Source organism: Leptonychotes weddellii, chromosome 7 (assembly GCF_054177405.1).
Source record: "Leptonychotes weddellii isolate Sample4059 chromosome 7, ASM5417740v2, whole genome shotgun sequence".
NCBI classification, from domain to species: domain Eukaryota; kingdom Metazoa; phylum Chordata; class Mammalia; order Carnivora; family Phocidae; genus Leptonychotes; species Leptonychotes weddellii.
Genome location: NC_138375.1, coordinates 53,248,567 through 53,268,607, shown reverse-complemented (window position 1 = coordinate 53,268,607; position 20,041 = coordinate 53,248,567). Strand labels below are relative to the sequence as shown.

General features: G+C 51.5%; 1 protein-coding gene and 1 long non-coding RNA gene across 3 annotated transcripts in view; one reads left to right on the top strand and one right to left on the bottom strand.

The window, feature by feature from the left end:
• Positions 1–20,041, top strand: part of SLIT3 (slit guidance ligand 3) — a 592,271-nt gene that overhangs the window by 489,922 nt on the left and 82,308 nt on the right. For both annotated transcript variants that reach the window (XM_081826287.1, XM_081826286.1), the window contains exons 13-14: positions 10,230–10,373; positions 11,586–11,749. In XM_081826287.1, coding sequence (XP_081682413.1) covers positions 10,230–10,373; positions 11,586–11,749 — 308 coding nt within the window. The remainder of the gene's footprint in view (positions 1–10,229; positions 10,374–11,585; positions 11,750–20,041) is intronic.
• The window catches only part of LOC145722607 (uncharacterized), a 32,138-nt gene continuing 12,289 nt past the window's right edge, over positions 193–20,041 (bottom strand). The window contains exons 2-3 of the long non-coding RNA XR_014146974.1: positions 5,992–6,080; positions 193–220 (exon numbers count right to left, since the gene is read on the bottom strand). This is a non-coding gene — a long non-coding RNA (uncharacterized LOC145722607). The remainder of the gene's footprint in view (positions 221–5,991; positions 6,081–20,041) is intronic.

The following is a 20,041-nucleotide window of genomic DNA, read 5'->3' as shown; positions in this document are numbered from 1 at the left end:
CTCTCTCAGGGTGACACCCAAGGGCTCTTCAAGGAAGAGCAAGTGAGACTCTTCGTCAGCCCTTCCCTTTCCACATCTTCACTCCCTACCCTTCCCGTGTCCTGTAAGCCTCAGGCCTGGACAGGTCCTCCTAGGACAGTGCAGTCACGGCTGTCATGCCCAGCGGCTTTCCAGGCAGCATGTCCATCCACAAGCAGTAGTCAGGTTGGTTTCAGTGAAGCTGCAAGCAAGAGAAAGAAGATTCCGTGTCTTTTTCTCTGTGTCTCCCCTCACCTCTGTCTCTAGGTCTGTCTCACTCTGAGAGTCTCTGTGTAGGCATATTGGTTTCAAGGGTCGCAGCCCTCAGGTGAGCCCTTCGGGCTGTTTGTTACAATGACACACCAGGGCTCTGCAGGGAGCTGGGTGTTTCACAGATGGTGTTCTTTGCTTGTAGCAAAGAAACTGTAAGGTATAACCACCACCAGAAGGCTAGCTGACTGTAGCTATTAATAATCCCTGGAAGGAAGCATAACAACAGCATGGGCCTTGAGGTAGATTTGGGGGTGTTGTGTTCCACTGAGCTGGGGTAAATATCCCTATACAATCTGCGTGTCTGGTGTGGATGGGAAAATGCCCTTGCATACATTAAGGAGAAATCTAGCATGCATCAAAGTGCCCAGCACAGGGCATGGCATGTTGCAAAGATCAATACATGCATGGGTTCAGCCAGGGGGGGCGGGGGGGGGAAGGGCGGTGTGCATGTTTTTTAAAAAAGGAAATGTCTCCCAGGCTGACAGCGGTGATGATATTAATAGAACTCACAGGACTTTGCACGGGCAGGGAAGGCAGCTCTCGTTCAACCTCACCAAAATTTTTAGCAGATGGAATGGAGTAGCTGGGAGTAAAGACAAAGCATCCCCCCTCACACGGGACCAAGAGTTGACACAGCCTAGGCTCGCTTTCCAGAAAGCAGCAGCAACCACAGCCCGGCATTGGGCTTTGACCTGCTGCTGAGCAGTTGGAAAGCATGTCCTGATCAGATCTAATTTAGCGTCCAGCCCACTGTAGATTGGATTTCTCCTTGTTAGACTGGAGACACTCTGATAAGAAGGCTCTGATTAGAATACCCTGGTAGTCTGGGTAATTTCCTCTCCTTTGACTCGAAGGCTTTTTGCGAGAGGTTTGTGTTTATTTTTCTCTCTCCATTTCTCCAATTACTGGTGCGTCACAAAGCCAAGCTGTCTCTGCCACGTGAAGTGATCGTGGCTATTTCCTTTCTTGTCATGAAGCTGCCCGTAGCGAAGTGGATACATTGAGTTGTCCTGCCTGCCCTCCCGTGTCCCATTTCTCCACATTTTTCAGCCATCCCACCAAATTTGCCCAGTCCCTGGATCATCCTCCTGGGTCGTTTTTTTGATAGGCTTGTTCCAGCAGATGGCCAACACTAGGAGTAGAATATCTCAGGCTTCAGAGTTTCTCAGAGGCTGCCTTTACAAATGGGTCTACGTGGAAAAGCTTCAGCAGTCCTGGGAGTGACCCCCTAAACCCGACGCCCTGTCCTCTGGGTGTCAGCCTCGAAAGAGTCACCTCCTTTAGTTTAAGTCCCAGAATCTTAGAGGTTAAAGGAACTTCGGGGCTCCAAGCACAGTCTCCTACCCGGTTGGTGCAGAAACCCCTCCCATGCCCTCTATGACAAATTTGATCTATTCTTACTGATGGTGTTTGCAATAAGTCATAACTATGTACTGAGAAGGTTAGGAAGTTCTTTCTTTTTTTTTTTTTTTAAAGATTTTATTTATTTATTTGACAGAGAGAGACACAGCGAGAGAGGGAACACAAGCAGGGGGAGTGGGAGAGGGAGAAGCAGGCTTCCCGCGGAGCAGGGAGCCAGATGCGGGGCTCGATCCCAGGACCCTGGGATCACGACCTGAGCCGAAGGCAGACGCTTAACCGACTGAGCCACCGAGGCGCCCCAGGAAGTTCTTTCTTATACTAAACCTCAATAATGGCTTCTGGGAAACTCAGAAAAGGCTGTTCTCAAAGTCTTCAAGTGTTTCAAAATAACTAGTATGTCTCCCTGTAATTAATCCCAAACAGGTTCAGTTCCTGCAGACACTTAGTGTGTAAACACACATTCGTTGGTTATTAGTAACAGCCCTTATTTATCTTTCGGGGAGCATGTGGTGGTCTGTCAGCTTCCCTCCTTAAAATAGACTGCTGGGGAGCAAGTCCAGTGCCCATTTGGACCAGAAATATGTTTAGAGACACCCTCCTAAACCACTGAGAACTGAAATATCCCACATGAAGACATCTCAGAATCCATGGTTAGGACAGGATATGCCACTGTGCATATGCCTCCAGCTCCAGGGATGGATGCAGCTGGACGACCAGAGAGGTGACCTGTCCTCTTCTCCCGTGCTGCACCCGTCCCCTTCCTCACCAGAAACTTAGGGTCAGTGCTTAGGGTGCTCCTGTTCCTGTCCATTCCCCTGCCTGCCCAGGCTCCTGGGTTCCTGGGACATCAGCCAGTCAAGTGCCCCCAGATCCCTCCCATTGTAGCTCAGAGGTCAACCTCTCCCAAAGCAGGAAAAGCCATCAGCATGTCTCTAGAACCATCACTTTCTCTTCGGATGGGCAGTTGCAAGTTGTGCTGTTTCAGCTCCCCCAGGAAAGAAAAAGCTTTCATTTTGTGCTCACTGATTGCACGGCATGCCCAGGAAAGTCACCTGAGTGGGGCGGGCGGTCATTTGAGGCAGAAGCTTTCTTGTAAATGCTGGCCGTGATCGATGTTAAGCCGGCCCCAGGAGGTCTTAAACCAAACCAGACTGTCTTTGGGCTGGAATAAGTTAAGACAACCCAGGCACTTGTTGTTTGATTTTCTTGGAAGGCAGACAAGACCTTTTGAGAATCTTGGAGTTTGCCAAGCAACATGCCAATTATAGGGCAAAACTTCACTCCTGTAGCTCACTTTCCCTCACCAGCTGTTTCACAAGTAATATTACTGCTGCTAATAGTAGCCACTAACATTTACTGACTACTTAGTATGCTCCAGAGCCCGTGCTAAAGCAATCTGATATGCTTATATGCTTCTCTAATCCTTACAAGGATGCTAAGAGGAAGGTATTATTTTTTTTTTTTAAAGATTTTATTTATTTATTTGACAGAGAGAGACACAGCGAGAGAGGGAACACAAGCAGGGGGAGCAGGAGAGGGAGAAGCAGGCTTCCCGCCGAGCAGGGAGCCTGATGCGGGGCTCGATCCCAGGACTCCGGGATCATGACCTGAGCCGAAGGCAGACACTCAACGACTGAGCCACCCAGGCGCCCCAAGAGGAAGGTATTATTGAAAGGCCCATTTTACAGATGAGGAGACTGAGGCACTGAAGGGTTAAGTAACATGGCCACTGTCAGTCAGCATGTAAGTGGCAGTCTAATTCTGGAGTCCATGCCAGAGACTTCTGCTTCAGCCCCGGTCCCAGGCAGATCTGCAGAGCTAGTCTGGGGATCCATGGAACATTCCTCACAGGCTCATGCCGAGGAGGAGGTGCTGCTGAACCGTCTCCAGTTCCTTTGGCTATGCCTCAGTATCAGTCATGGGCTGCCGTCTCCCTGGGACTTCCTCTGGTTCCTTGGCATCCCACTAACCCCTGTGAGAGGGCATGAAGGAGCTGCTTGTCTTTAAAGACTGCATCAAGGCAAGATGATTGAAAACTCTACCCCGCAGCATAAGCAAACCTGCTTTGTGATGCACTCTTGAGAGAGGACTTCCTCCCTTTCTTGTGTGCCTGGGGCTTCCCAAGGAAGGCCTTTAGGGAGACTTAAAGTCTGGGGTCATCCCGTGCTTGGTCATTGAGTGAATGACTCACCCCTCTTAAAGGACAGATTAGCAAGCAGGAGGCAAGAGGCGAATGACCACCCTAGTAGCTGTTAAGGGAGAGGAGCAAGCCCGGTCCCACTAGGTGAGGCCTTTGACCTCCTGAGAGCAGGTGATGGCTTTCCTGTCTGGTCTCTCAGAGTCTCCGCTTCCCTCTGCTTGCACCCTGTTCCTACAGTCCTCCTATATCTGTGGACTCCAAGGAGGTCCTGTTTCTCAGGCCACCTGATGGCATTGCTACATTTGCAGCTTCCCTTGCATCAGGAATCACCATGACATCCCACAGCTGGTGACCAGCAATGCAGCCATTATCAGGAGAAAAGGGAAGTCCCCTTTGTCCTTAGTTGGGCGGGGGGAGGGGGAGGACTCCTCCTGCTTCTTTGCATGAGCGTTTAGCCTGACATGGCCCAGAACAAGACTGGGCAGGGTTAGAGTTTCTTGACCTCGTGGCACTAGGCATCACCAGGCTCCTCTCCAGGTCTGGCTGCAGTAGACTCCTGAAGGTCAAAGTAAATCCCCCACATCATATGGTAAGGGTGAGAGCATTATATTTGTTCTAAGGCGAGAGAGTAGTCCTTATTACAATTAGTGGATAAAGAAATTCAGGATGATAGAAGGTTAATTCTAGAGAAATTAAAAAAAAAAAAGAGGAACACATTAATGAGGGAGGTTTGACTCTATACCCTACAGCTTAATCAGGGGTCCAAAATATCTCCCTAAATTTGTGTCCTCACTAATAGTTTATGCCAGTGTGTAATGGTGGTTAATACTTTCAGGGAGAGAACTCTTTGAAGGAGGAACCATAGACAGGGTTATGCCAGGCAGTTGTTGGTACCATCCTTCTCCTCCTGTGTATCTGCATCTGAGTGTTTACGAAACAGAAACTGACTCCCAGCCTTGCGTTGGGAAAAGGAGGCCCCACAAAGCCCCCCTCCCCCCACCCCCGTGGCAGGAGCCTGGGCCATCTTCCTGTCCCATGGTCTTTCCTGCAAGGGCTTCGCTTATTTCCAAGAAGGGGGTCACTGTACTCTTTCTTGGCACCAGTTTTCTGAGAAAACCTTGTACTGTGGAGTCTGGAACATGCTTGTGGCATTTCCCAACAAACACCATCGAAATAGGAGGAGTAACGTAACTGCTGTCTTCCAGAGACCCATGGGCAGGTGTGGAGACTATAAATACCACCCAGAATGTGAGCTCTGGGCCACTGAATCAACACATGAACTGCCAGAGTTGCCAAGGTGATTTTAATGCAATTTATCATTAAACCCAACTCCAGATGTTTGTGTTTTCCAAACCTTGCAGCAAAGGCCTGTGAGCTCCATGGGACTCTTCACTGAGGAGGAGATGTGGGCAAGGACAGTAGCTAAAAATGGGGTCTCAGTGGCCTTCTGCCCCACTGGCCTCTTTAGGAGAACTGGGTATGGTGGGTCCTCTTCAGCGATCAGGGCGGACCTCATCTCCCTCCCGTGGTTCTTCTCCTTGGGTTACCTGGACCTGGAAGGGACAGAGCTGCCAGCTGCCCCCTGTGTTGAGAGCAGCTGGGACTTCTGTGGTGAGGCCAGGCCGGGTCCCCGAGCAGAAGGACTCGAGTCACGAGGGCCCTCCTGAGCGCAAATTCAGGGTATTTCACACACACACCCCCAACACACACACACACACACACAGGCCGCAGCGCTGTGGTTCTCCGTGGCGTGTTTGCTGCCTTGCCTTTTCTGAAGGCAACAGCTCTGGAAAGAATTATCTCCTAGCAGCATCGTCATGTTGGTTAGTCAGTGGGCTGAGTGCTAATACCTCTTGACACGGAACATATGTGGAAGCCAAACGTGCTCCGAGAAGGGAGGTGGCAGAGTGCCTCGTAGGGCTCACGCTCGGAAATAAATTTAGAAGGTGATGTCCATGCGCTCCCACTCCCAAATGCGCCACTCTCCTTAATCTCCTCTGAAGGGAGCATGGCTCTTTTTGTTTTGTTTTATTGTAGAATCATCGGTAAGTTTGTGGGAGTGGCTACAGAGAACACACTGCTACCTCCTCCCATAAGCATCAGGTGACTCCCCAGGTCCCTTAGTGGGCATCAGGGTGGCATGATAGGTGGGAGCAAAATCTTGGGCTTAGATAGCGTAGATCCACTTCTCAACCTACCATCTGTGCAAGTCTGGTCACTGGTACTTAAGCCTTCTCTGTCCCAGTGGTGTCATCTGTCATACGGAGATGGCACTCATCCTGCAGGGCTGTGGGGAGATTAATGAGTTAGTGTTTGTAAGGAGTTTGGTGGGTACCTGGCCATACATCATGCTTGTTATACCTGTTAGGTCATGTGGCCCTGCTGTTCATCTGGCCTGACCATCTCAGCCCCTCTCTTCTTTTGCTTGTAAGACCTCTGAGGCATTTGGGAGGTGGGTCTGGGAGCAGGTGGCCCCAAAAGATGGTTGGATATGCTTTTGGGGAAATATTTATGAGCACAGTATGCCCCCAGCCCTTGAGTTCCTGGATTCAGCAGACCAAGCTGGGATGTAGTTAGGATGTCAAAGATTTGAGTTTGAATACTGGGCAGCCTCTTGAATGAGACAAGCTGGAGCATCTCATTTTGCATGAGGGATGCTGTTGTCCCTGCTTCATCACTGTCCCCTGATCTGCCCGGGGTAGAGTGATAATTCAGGGGAGCCATGCGTACCAGCTCCCAAATCAGCATGTGGTCAATGATCACTAAAGGTGGAAACCCTGCTTTGTACCTGTGTGAGCCCCTCAGTGAAGAACCTGCCACTTTGTGCCAATGGCAGTTTGGTGAGCATCCCAAAGAGCATCCCATCTCTCACAGCTTGGTGCCATGTCCTTCCTTAGAGTTGGCAGGATTCCTGATACCTCTACACAACCAAGAGGCAAGCAGTCTTCCCGACCCAATCAGACCTCTGTCCACCAGGTGCATTTCAAAGCTAGCAGCTCCCAGAGACGAGGAATGCCCTCCATTGGGCACGGAAAATAGAGTATGGATTTTATGTGTTGGAAAGAGTTGAGGTGGGAAGTCAGGCTGGCCCTTCACTTATCACTGGATGACCTTGGTCAAATCCGTCACCACTCTGACCCTCGGTCTCCTCACCAGCAAAATAAGGACAATCTTAGCGCCGCTCTGCGGGTGAAATAAAATGCTGCGTGGAAAGTGGTTCAGAAAATGCTGGGCCCGGGGCCGCCCAGAGCTGTGGTCTCTGGAGATGACGCTGCATTATTAGTATCACTTCACACAGCAGCCACAGACTGCTCCTCAGAGGGGGAGGATGACATGGGGCAGGGCAGATGGGGCAACCTTGAAGGAGAAAGAGGGAAAATCAGTCCCTCCAGTGAAATACAGAGGAGGCCTGTCTTCAGGACTTCTTAGGGAAGTGCTGAACCCCATTCTAAATAGCTGCTTCCTCTCTGTTTGCTCTATCACAGCGTGTTTTTTTAATTCCCCTCCAACTCTTGTCCACGTATCAGGAGCTCGGAGGTCCTTCCGTGAAAGGCAGATGAAGATGAGTAGCTGCCAACCTTCCTCACAAAGGAGAGAGGACAGAAGGACAGGCTGTTAGATCTTGCTGGTGCTAGGGATCAGCGAGGCTGTCCTCAGCATCCGAATCTGGATAAGCAGCTTAATTTTATCTCTCCCTGCACCTACATGTCTCGCCTTAGGGGGCCAAGCATCCTGGGAGAGAATGAGTGACCAGAAGACTATGCCCTTCTGCGTTTCCATCGCTCCCTGCCTCACGGCTCCGCGCCTCATGCTGTCTCTGCCTAGTAATTCTTTGCCCAGTGTCCAGCATTCTCCAGAGCGGCAGCTGGCCTTGTTAATCTGCACTAGGTCTCAAAAATGAGTGCCCACTCAGGAGAGATGGGCAAATAAATAGTGCAGACTGTGGCAAAAGGGAGCATAGGTCCTATCTAAAGGGGACACCCACTCTGTAGCCGCCTCCAGGTGATGCAGCGTTGCTAGAACTTCTGAATTTTTTTTTTTCAAGAGGAAATAGAAATCCAGTGTGTGTATGTGTGTGTGCGTGTACGAGCGAGAGAGAGAGATTTCCTGATTTATAACACTGGGAGGGTAAATAAACAGATTTGCATTTGGGATGTTGCAATATCTTGTAGGGAGGATTCTATTCTCAGGCCATCAGACCTCTAACTTGGTCTCTTTCCTGAATTGTTCAGTGTTCTCTAGCAAAGTGCTGCCCTCAGAAGGCCCTGAATATCAGGGTTTGGAACAAATCATTCACCATGTACTTTATTTTTCTTTGTAAACAAGCAAACCAAACACGCATATGTGACGGGTCCATTCCCGCCCCGTGGGTGCTTGGCCCTGCTGGGTCCCTCCAGCTTTTCTCCACAGTGTCCTCCTTGGAGAGTGATCTTGACTAAAATGTAGTAGACAAAGCCCAGGAAACTCTTTGGGGAATGCCACAGAGGGGATAGACAGATGGGCGGGGTGTATAAGGCATTCATAAAGAAGAAAGCGCACCCTCCAGAGACCTCAGTTCTTGTGACTGCCTCCAGCATGCTCCCTGGAAACACGTGTGACCTTGATCAAGCCACCACACTCTCAGCCTCTGTTTTCTTACCTAAACATGGGAAGCTGGCCTTGCCCATCTGCCCAGGTTACCGTGGGAACGATGGGAATGCCAGGAAAGCACTTTGGAAAACCAGGCAAGTATTCTAGCAATGGGAGCTTTCCTCCAGGAGGACATCTGTGTGAACCCTTGGGACCCTGCCCATTATTAGCCAGATTAAACAGGCACTTCTTCCACTTGTCACCGCCACAGCTGCCTGCCTACACACAGGCTGCAGCATGGAGAGATGGCACAGATGACAGAGCCCCTGGGGGCAGCCTCGCCAACCCGAGTCCCCCCGGACCCCGGCGTCAGAGCCTCCAGAGGCAAGCCAGCCCATGACGAGTCTCCTGGGCCATCCCCCCGCAGGAGAAGCTCTGAGCCAGCCTTGTGAAAATAGAAATTTTAAAAAGTTAACATTTTTACTGGTTAGTTTAGTTCTCCCTATCCCCCCTTTAATTAAAGAGGGGAACTGATTTTACACTAGTTAAGAGGGCACAACCTGTCGGTCTAGCATCATAAAGGAAATTCTTAGGACTCAGATTTGCTTGACTTGCCAGCCCCATTCTGGAGAACTCTCCTATAACCCTCACGGCATCCCCTGTGCTGGACCAGAGTTTTCCTGGAAAGGCAACTTCCTTTGGTGCTGGGGTTTTTTGGTTTGGGGTTGGTTTTTTTGTTTGTTTGTTTGGGGTTTTTTTGGTTTTTGTTTTTTTGGTGGAGGGAAGGGTCTGAGGATCTAAAACCAGGGCAGATGGGCGCCACCTCGCAGGAATGTGGTCCTCTGGAGTTGTGTATGGGGCTGGGTATATTTCTTAGCAAATGCTCATGCTGAGCACTAAGAAGAAAGGGAATAAAAGAGATGTCATTTGTGCCACCAGAGCTTATAGTCATCATAGGTGGGAGGCAAATGGTAAACAGCCACGAACATTCTGGAATCACAAATTGAGAGAAGTACTATGAAGACAAGAAACTGGGGCTATGGGAGACACTAGTGGGGGGCCTGGGGGCCTTGGTGTAGGTGAGGGGATCGAGGCAGGCCTCTCTGAAGAGGTGACATTTGCACTAAGATGCAGACGAGGGGAAGGAACCACCTGGTGAAAGAGGGTAAAGAACGTGCTCAAAGGACCTGGTCCAAAACACTTATGGGGGTGTCTGAGGAACGGAAGTGTCGTGAGTGGGGATACATGGGTGAGAGGGAAAGGGGGAGAGGTCAGGTCACATGAGGTTCCATCCATGCACGTGTACGCGTGCGTGTGTGTGCGCGCATGCGTGCACGTCAAAGCGAGAATGCGCCTGTGGGTGCACATGTGCTTACCCATGGGTGACTTTTCTGGGAGATCGCATGACCTGTAACCTAATGGGACCCGTGGTTCAAAAGAACTCTAAGGAGTTTTCGGAGTCAAAATTGCCCTCAGTCAATCAACACAAGCGTTAGCACAATTGTGCCCAATGATGTTTTTGCAATTCCTGGAAGCTCTGCATTCTGCAGCAGAAAGTAAAGCACAGCGGTGCATTTCCAGCCTTCCCCAGAGGGCACGGGCACAGGGAGGGCTCCAGGTGATCTCGGCGTGTGGCACAGGGTCCATGCTACCTGGCGTACAAGTGCCCAGACGTGTGTGGAGGTTCGGGGGCCACAGGGATGTAAGAGCCACACACACACACACACACACACACACTCCCTCAGCAGCAGGAGCCGTGGCTGCAAGGGGAGCGAGGGGCTCTGCAGCTTGTCCCCTGCAGGCGTAGCCCTTGCACCGCAGGGAACTAGCAGGATTAGTGAGTCACTGGCCTCTCTCCTGCTTGCAGCCTCCTCAATGCCAACAAGATCAACTGCCTGCGAGTGAACACGTTTCAGGACCTGCAGAACCTCAACCTGCTCTCCCTGTATGACAACAAGCTGCAGACCATCAGCAAGGGACTCTTTGCCCCTCTGCAGGCCATCCAGACCCTGTGAGTACGCCCCCTCAAGTGTAGCACGTGCCCAGACAGCGAGTGACCCCAAACACCCAGACACAGAGAACACCCCAAAGGAAGGCAAAGTGAGCATGTCCAGGAGGAGGTCTAGAGCCTGCAGTGAGGACGGACTAATAACTGTGGTTCTAGCTCACCTCTATTGAACACTCCCGCGCTGCTCCACACCTCGCTGAGGACTTTCCCTGTATTCAGACCTTTAGGCCTCACAGCAATCCTATGAGGTAGGTGCTGTTATGAGCCCTCATTTCTCTGTGAGGAAACCAGGGCACAGAGAGGTTAAGTAACTTACTCAAGGTTGCACAGCTAGTAAGATGCCGTATTTGAACAGGCGGAGTTGCAGCTCACCTGCTCTGTTAACCACTGTTGCCAGTGTAGTCTGAGCCGGCTCCTTCTCTGCTGATAACCCAGTCCTGCCCACCCACACCCCCCCACCAGCCTGCAAAACCCAAAACCTCTGATACAGGCACTCGGAATTTTTCACCTCCCATCTTCAGGGAGCACTTCCTCATTCCCGAGCACTGCAGATGTTCATAAGTAACTCCATTAGATACATGACACCTGAGAACAGATCTCCGCCCAGCCCGGGCCCGACCATGAACCTGGGGCTTCTGGACGCTTTCTAAGTCACCTGGCACTTACTGCCCCTGTAGCCAGAGGCAGGTGCCGATAGAGTTAAGAAGAGGCGCTGTATGTTGAACAGCGACCGCATGCTGAGCACCCCCGTGTTGGCGCTGTGAAGAGTTTTCCCGTGAGCCAGGGGAAGCCAGACCCGCGGTGCTAGCCTGGCGACGAGGAGGAGAGCAGCAATGCCCACTGCTGTGTGTGGGACACCCGTCATGTGCCAGTCAGCATGCCTGCTGCTCACGTGCCTGGCATTCCTGGGCTTGGAGAAATCAAGTCCGGGCTGCTGTAGGCACAGACCCTGAGCCTGCCACTAGCTTGGCCCATCAGAACCGGTGTGGGTCAGGGTCGAGATCAGTGGTGGGTCCTACCTCAAGTCAGGAGAGCAGGGAGACGGCCCCCCCCATCCCCCGGCTGGCTGCCAGCTGCAGCTGTGGCCCTCTCTGACCTCAGCTCCACCCCCCGCCCCTGCACCCTGCCCGAGGAGGAGGGGCCCAGCGCCAGGCAAGGTGGTGGTGCAGCGTGGCACCACGGGTCACTCCTGATCAATTCTCCTCCCTCTCGCAGCCACTTAGCGCAAAACCCATTTGTGTGTGACTGCCACTTGAAGTGGCTGGCTGACTACCTGCAGGACAACCCCATCGAGACGAGCGGGGCCCGTTGCGGCAGCCCACGCCGGCTGGCCAACAAGCGCATCGGCCAGATCAAGAGCAAGAAGTTCCGCTGCTCAGGTAATCAGGTTACGGGGCTGGGCGCCACCTCCCAACTCAGAGCACAGCAGCCCCAGAGAGGCCGGTAATCCAATCTGGAGGACAGCAAGCACTGTAATGGCTCCTCGGGAGCATCTCTGCAAATTAAATTGGGGAAATTCAGTTAGTCCTGCAGAAAACCAATTACCTTATGGATTTAAAATAAAACACACACACACAATAAAAGCATGGGGAGGGTGCACAATTTCAGGAGAGACAAAACCCAGGTGGCAGCCTATCTCCAGGGCTAGGTGGAAGCTAGGGGAGGGGCAGCCTTTACCCATGTGCCTTTTAGAGGCCATGATTTATTTTCTTTTAGTTCCCAAAGTGTGCTCCCCAAGTGGCAGATAGGGAAATAAATATCTCCCAGGCCAGGCTGCAGGCAGCATGTAATGTTGGGGGCCTCCCATCCCCTCTAAGATGGCCTTTGGTACAGCCCTTAGACCAGAGTTTGTTACAGATTTCAGACATTCTCGCTAGCCGACTCCTCCACCCCAGACTGGTGCATTCTGCTTATGGAGAGAACAGCAAAGAGCTGTGCTCAGTAGGAAAGCAAAGCCTTGCCCTCCAGTTTCCAAGCTCTCTCTGGAAACCTTCCTCCCTATTGCATCCGGGAAAGAGACCAGGGGTGAATGGCAGCAGGGGAGTTCTCGGTTCATCTTGGAAAGAGAAGTAGCCGTCCTTGACCTAATAGCTAGATGAACAGGCAGTTAAAAATGGCGATCATCTGTGTCAGTTGCTGCTGGAAAAATTCACCACACTGCGTTGTGCTCGCAGTGGTGAGAGATGAATAGTATGACGTGCTGAGATGGGTTGGCACCAACCCTCACAATCTGTGTGTCAGCGAGAACCCTTCTTCTCCCTTGCCCAAGAGCATCTTATGTAAGCGAGTTCTCCCAGGGAGAATGACAACGTGGGCCCTGGTCGCCAGGAGAAGGCCAGCAGACAGACTTCTGCCTCTTTCATGTTGTTCTTGGCCTCTAAGTCAGATCCTTTAGTCCATGTCTCCAGAGGGGTAAACTTCAGCTATTTGCTTTTTCCGTAGAAACCAATACCTCAAGAGAGCTTGGAGACACCACAGGGACTCTGTGGCAAAATGAGGCATTGGTCCCAACTTATCTACTGCAGAATAACAATGTCAATTACAAGAGCAGTTTCTGGCCGGTGATGAACTCTGTGCTGAGTGCCTCTAGTTTGATTTGGTTCTTCCACTAGTCCTCTGAGCTCAGCAGGAGGGGTACCCATTCTGCAGCTGAGGGAGCCAGGGGCCTAGAGGTAAAAGGGCACCCCCATGGTCACAGCAAGCAGATGGTAGAGGCAAGACCAGACCCCAGGTCTGGTTCACTCCTCAACTCTGCACAGCATGTAGGAGAGAAGGAACATTTGGGAAGGCAGTCCAACTGCTTGGGTGACTCTCTTTTGCACGCAGTCTCATGGCCCGCCCCCCACTCCCTGCAACTCTTTCCTTAAGTTCCTTCTTGGGGCTGGCAGCATCTCAGGGAGGAAAACCTTCTCCCAGCCCGGAGGTGTCACCTGAAGCACAACCATCCTTCCCCAAGGCCTTTCTCATAACACGCACCTCTTATTCCCTCTGCCCCCTTTGTTCCTCTCCAAGTCTGTCCAGGGCTGAGTTCATTAGCTCTGTCAAGCAGTTGTGCCCCAGAAGAGGGGCAGTAAGACACGGAGGAGGATGGGGTGCCACCTACTGACCCCAAACCCTTGGTCTTCCATTGTGATCTCAAAGCTCCAGATTGATGCCAAGACCCTGGGGGCAGAGCAGGAGTGGAATCAGTCCAGGGTCCAAGGACCAGCATCTCCCAGGGACCGAATCTGGCCAAGTGCCTAGGAATGACTGTAGGCTGGGACTAGGGGTGGCAGGGTGGGGGTGCAGGCAGAACTAAGTAGAGAGAAAAAATAGTAAGCTGACCTAGGACACAGTAACCTATCATTCTCTTGCTCTGCCCCTACCTCCCCACCTTTGCATGGGAGGGATCCTGGCTGCTTTTCCTATGGAGGGTAGGAGTGGTTGGAAATTGTAAAAAGAAACAGAAGTTCAGGGTTCTTGGACTGACCCTGTCTAAAAGATTTTTTTTTAATCAATACTAAGCAGATTATTCCTATAAAGGTAGAGGACGTCAGAGCAGATGCCTGACATCGAGCATTCTATGTGCTATTACTTCATGTAGCTGCAGAGAAGAGAGGTAGAGAGAGCTACTGGTGAGCATCAAAGGCCTTGGCTTTGACAGACACTGGGGCCCAGACCTGCCTTGGCTTTAGGGGATACAGAAGCCATAGGTCTAAAGCTCTGTGTTTCCAGGAAGCTCCAGAAGAAGGAGGGGCAGGTGACACATACTGGAGTTGACAGATAATAACTCCTCGTTTTACTTTCCCCTAAAAGCACCCCCATTGCAAAGACAGCTGATGTAATTAGAAGCCAATTTGAGGGCTGCTCCTGCAACGCATAAAGCCCCTCCATAGGCAGGGCGTCTGGCTGCCAGCTGCCCTGTGTCTACCTCTATCAGCTGCATCCGCCGCCCTGGGCAGCAGTCTGAGGTTAGAGGTGAATGCTGCCAGCCAGCGTCATCTGACCATCGGATTAAGTCCCCCTGAAAAGGCACCGTCTGGCTGCCTGGGACTCCAAGCCCATCCCCACGGGAGCACTTGGCAGTTGGAAGATGCTGCCTGTCTTCCATCACCGCCCCCCCCCCCCCGCCTTGGCGTGTAGAGATCTGTCGGCAAGAAGAAATTCACAGGGCAAAGTACAGAAGGTGGTGACACGGTATGCACAAGGATGGCAAACCACAAGACACTGCCTAGGGCATCAGAGGCTTAGAGACCTCAGAGATCGCCCAGTCCCTGCTAGAGATGATGAAATCAAGGCCCACCCAGCAGAAAAGTATTGTCTGAGGTTAGAAAGTAGTATTTTCAAGACGAGATCTGAAACCCCGGACTTCCGATGTACTGTGAAGATTTTCTCCCATGTCCCTCCATTTCTTTTTGTTGAGGGACATCAAAGAGAAGGTTTCAAGGCTTGGGGGCAGGGGCATGAAAGGGATGGATTTTTTCCCTGCTCTGATCAAACTGGAATGTGAAATCCCCAAACCAGAGTGTTATAGAGCCCTGCGTATCTAGGGGTCGAAGCAGGGTTGAGACCAGATTGCAGTGACCACCTCTAGCCGGTCGGATGGGAAGGCTTTGAAAGAGGTCAGATCTGGGTCTGTGATGTGACCTTGACTAACTGGTGAACCATTGCAGACAACCTTTGTATGCGCTGGCGAGATGCTGTGACCATCTTGTCCCAAAAACACACTGAAGAGGAACAGCGACTCCGTCCCTCCTATCAGAGGGCAAGAGTAGGGAGGTTCCCAGTCACCTGGCCCTGACTCTGACCTCGTCAAGATGTACACATCTCCTCCTAGTGGCTTGGGAGGAAGTTCGTAAAAACTGCCCCTGATCTATTGCAGATAGGGATCTAGGGACTAGGCACCCTCACTTAGGCCCACAATACCCAGAAAGAGTTGGTTGTTGGTCCGTCTACCCACTGCCATGATTCACAACCATGGAGGAAATCTGGAAATCAGGAAGGACCGTAGAATCTGGTGTCTTCCCCCTTTCCTTCCTTCTCTTAGTCTGAAAGAGGCCACTTATCATGATGGGAACTGGTCACCTCCTCTGTGAAAGTCGGTGTTCGCAGACAGTTGTGATTGTAGGTTTCCCAGTCCCAAACTCAGGGCCCTATCGGCTTTCCCATCTTTCTCCCTGGCTAAGGTCACATATTTTCTTTTGATGCCATACTCCCCCTCCATGATACTTCGAGTCATCTTGGATGAATGTCTGTCAGCCAGAGGGTTTCTGGGCGCCTGGAAGGGTAATGGGGAGACTCCTGAGGTGTGGAATATCAAAAGGCTCTTTTCCTAAAGAAGAGCATTGCAGCTTTGTTAGCCCACCGGAAGTTGTGGCTTGTCTCTTCATTTAAGAGTCTGGGAGATCAGACTGCTGCGGATCCACTCTGCTATGGGGATGGACAGGTTGCAGAGCATGCGGAAGATGCTTCTGCTAAGATTGATGTCTTGGCAGATCGATGGTATGATTGAGTGGGATTCAGAGGTTCAGTGCAGGCCTTTTTGCGGTCATAATTCCCTTGGGAGGGCTCCGTTGCGCCCTGATACTTCTGCGTAGGGGTATCTAACAGTCTCCCACCCGTTCTTCTCCCCTTCCCACGTGTCTCCCCTGGGAATGGGCTACAAGGGGGGTGGGGCTCCTGTCTTCGGAAGTGTTCCTGTGGAACCCTGCTCCTGGTACTAATCACGCTCAGTGGGGGCCTGCTCCGGCTTCCGCTTCTCCACGCTGCTTCCTCTGAGCGCTCCTGTCCTCTCTCTGACGCTGCTTCCTGACCTTGACTCTGACCAGTCGCCGCGGGGCTTTCCTTTGTGCTTGATCTAACCATGTGGTGGAACGATGGAAACGGAACATGGTTCTGTCAAGCACCGCGGAAAGCACCGCGCTCTCCTGCAGCATGGCCCGTCACCAGCACCACCACCACCGCTGGACACCTCTTCTCTGCTCTGGAGCACCGCAGCCCAGCACCTGCCAGACCCACCTGTCCCGGTCTAGCCTCACAAAGGGCGGGAGGGGGCGGGTGCGGGGGGGAGTCTTGAAGGATTCCCAGAGCACCTCCACCTCCAGGTAGCAGATACGGGCTGAAATGGGTATGGAGAAGCACACGGGGGACACGCTAAGATCTATATCCACATCTGCTACCCCAGATGGAGTCGTCATCCCCCAGATCTACACTGGATGCCGGACGAGGGGTAAAGTAGTGAGGTCATAGCTCAGAAACCCCTGTTTTCCTTCTCTTCAGAGAGAGCACGTACACCGATGGCATATGCCCCATGGTTTCCTGGCAGGGTCCCAGTGCAAGGTCATTTTTCCCAAGTGGTAGCTAACCCAAAGGTCATACTGCTTGTGATCCACTCCTTACCCGCCATCTTTACCGGAAGCATTGGGGATGGATGTGAGCATGAGAATGGGTGAGAGTGGCGTGAGTCTGAGACTTTGGATTTAACCTGTGGCCCCTTCTGAACCTGACCCCCACTCCTCATGAGTACATTGGCCCTGGTCCCCCCCTTCCCCCCCGTGCAGCCTAAAGTCCAGTCTGTGTCCTTCACCTTCCAAGAACAGTTAACACGGTGGCCTAGGTGCTGGACTCCTCACATGGTGCTCACTCAATGCCACATAAGGGCTATGCAGAAATCAACTGTCTCTGATAATAAAGAGAGGGATCTTGGCACCTCCCATTCTGCTTGTTTCTTGGTAAATCCTAGGCCCAGTGTAACTAGAAGATTGTTTTTGGTTCATGCCATGGAGTCTGTGGGTCTCGTCCAAGATAAGAGAGAGCCGTGGTGGGAACCAAACCCTGGCTTAGGCCTGGGAGCCGACTCTGGCGTCCCATGGTGATGTGTGACTCTCACTGTCTCCTCTCCCTCAGGTCACCCCTCAGAGCCAGGGCCCAGCCGTGGCTGAGTAACAAAGAGTCGTTTGCCTCTCTGGATGCTTTCACCATATACTGAGTGCTTACTATAGGTCAGGCATCGAACTATTTCCATCATTACCTTCTTTAATTTTTATAACAACCTTATAAGGCCCATTTCACAGATAAGCACATCAAGTCAGAGAGGTTAACTAACTTGCCCAGGGTCAGATGGCTGCTCTCTCTAGCTGTAACACTCAACCTTCCCAGCTATGGATAAACCCATTGCCTTGAATTATAAAATGGGAAAGAATGACAGGATTGACTTGAATTGACAGGGAGTGGGCAAAAATTTTACCACACCCTTTCAAGCTTGCTTCTCTTGATGGAGAAAAACTTGAGTAAGCAAGTGAGCAAGCAGCACAGTTTAAATGGCTCCTCCCTCCAGCATGGACAGACCAAGATCTGTTTGATACAGAACAAATCCTCGAGCCTGGAGCAATTCCCTATCCTGAACAGGGGGGCCGGGCCTCTGGAGTGGGTCCACGATGGCACCTTCCTGGGCACCTCCCTGGTTCTGCAGTGCCCAGCCACAGGCCATGGGCCTTTCCCTCTGCTTTTAGGCAGATGGCTGCATTCATAATAGACTCTGATGGGGACAGCTTACAAGGACAGCTATCTGCCCAACTGATCACCAAACTCCTGGTGAAACAGTTGACATTTTCCAGCCACTGGTGTCTAATTCCCCAGCCTTTGCCTATGAGCGGATAACTGTGTGCCTAGCAATGTTCTCTTGATTCCATTCATTACTTACGACCCTTTGCTTGTCCACGTGACTCTCTCTTCAAGCTGATGAACTCCCCCACCGCCCCAGTTCCTCTTTCTGCTCCTTTTCTCCTTCCATTCCACCCATGTTAGGGATATTGGAGGTAGAAGAGGAGAGTTCTGGACACATGTGTTGGCAGGGCCATGGTCATCAGATAACAATGAATCTATGACTTTCATTCAACAAATGGGTTGCCTAAAGAATGACACAAATCCGGACGGCTAATGACAGGAGCCATCCTGGGTCCAGCACTGGCCTCTGCAGCCAAGGCCATCCAAAAAATGGGAACTGTGGCTCCCTACCTGCTCCAATCCCATGACCATCCAAATGTCTCTCCTGGGAAGTGGCCATAGGGCAGAGATTCGTAATAAAATCGCATTGCTGTGGATTTCCACCCCGCAGTCTATTAAAGCTTCTCTGTGATCATGTACCAAGTGTCGTTGTTCTGAGCTGCCCGCAAAAAGGGAGGAGGGCTACAGGGGCAGGAGCAGGCAAGATGCCAGATGACATCAGCTCTCCCATGACCCGCTTCAGCCGTCGTTTTGTTTTATGGCCCTTCTTCAAGTCCTCCGAGATCTCTGCTGTCTGAACTCACCCCAAAGAGATGAAGCAGCGGCCTATTCAGTTACTCCCCTCCTACTAAGTATTTCTGGCAGTGACAAATATGCATTGAGATTGAAATGGACTTTTAAAGCTCTGGAAAAGTTAAAAATACTTTTGGGTAGTTATGAGCATTAGGCATAACAAATGGCTCCGAGAAACCCTGGGTAGTTTCGGTAATGAAATATGAAGTGCTGGGGGTGGCATTTCAGGCTGGCTCTGACTGGGGAAGGAACTCTTTGGATTCTGGGCAAACACCGTTATTAACATTTCTGGCTCCCACTCGTATAAAATATCACACTCCGACCCCCTCGTTGTTACAAACCAGGGCAATAACAAGAACAGCAGGGGGGAATGCTGGAAAGGACATATTAGTCCATCGAATCTAATTGCAAAATCATTTCATTAAAATGGGTCAGCGGTTCCATCGCAGAGGTCCACCAGTTATAATCTAACTATACTACAGAGAGCGATTCCTGCTAACTACAGACGTTCTCACCTTGATTAAAACAAGTTGGTGGCAGTCCCCGGCCACAGCCCAGCCGGTGTACATCTTCAGGCTCATCGTGTTGAAGAGCAAACCGTGCTCCCTCCTGTCTTTCAAAGGCATTTGATCAGTGCTCGGGGTTCCTCCACTTTGCAAGGATTCCACTGTAGCCGCCTTCTGAAGGAAAAATATATGCGTGTATACAAAGCATCCCTTCACGCCATCAGCGTGGAGATCACTGGCAAGGGACAAGAGAGGATTGTCATTTAGCAGGGTTTGCAAAATGAAATTCACCCAGGACTCAGCATGCCGATGTGTCTGGAGGGAGATGGCCCAGGTCAGAGTTATTCAGTGGGATGGATGCTGGCAAGCCAAGGGCAAGAGATTTGCATAATGCATTGGATTAGGAAGCAGCCCAAATAACTGCGGGATAGGTGCACAGATTTTGCTCACACAAGCCTGGGGGTGGAAGGTGGGATGAAGGAGGGGGGCGGGGAGGGAGCAAAGAGGGAAAGGAGACAGGTCCAGGCCTCTGATCCCCTGTCTTCAGGAGAAGGTCTCACTTCAGAATCAGAGACTACCAAGTTCATCCGCAATCAAGGATTAGCATAGGTTGATAAGGTCAGGGGTAAGAAACCACGAGCATGGAAGATAGCTGCTTCCTGCCTCCCATAGCCCCCTGCAGGAAAGCGCCGTTCAATCTACCTCCGCCAAGCTGGACTCTATGATCAGTCCTACAGAGACTGGCATAAAGGTTTTGTCAAAATACACATCTGCAGGAAAGCATAGTATTAGTCACACGGGCCCTGGCATCCGCCTGCCTGGGTTCATCCCTCTGTCGTGTACCAGCTGATCCGATGGCCTCAGTCTTCTCATCTATAAAATGGAGTC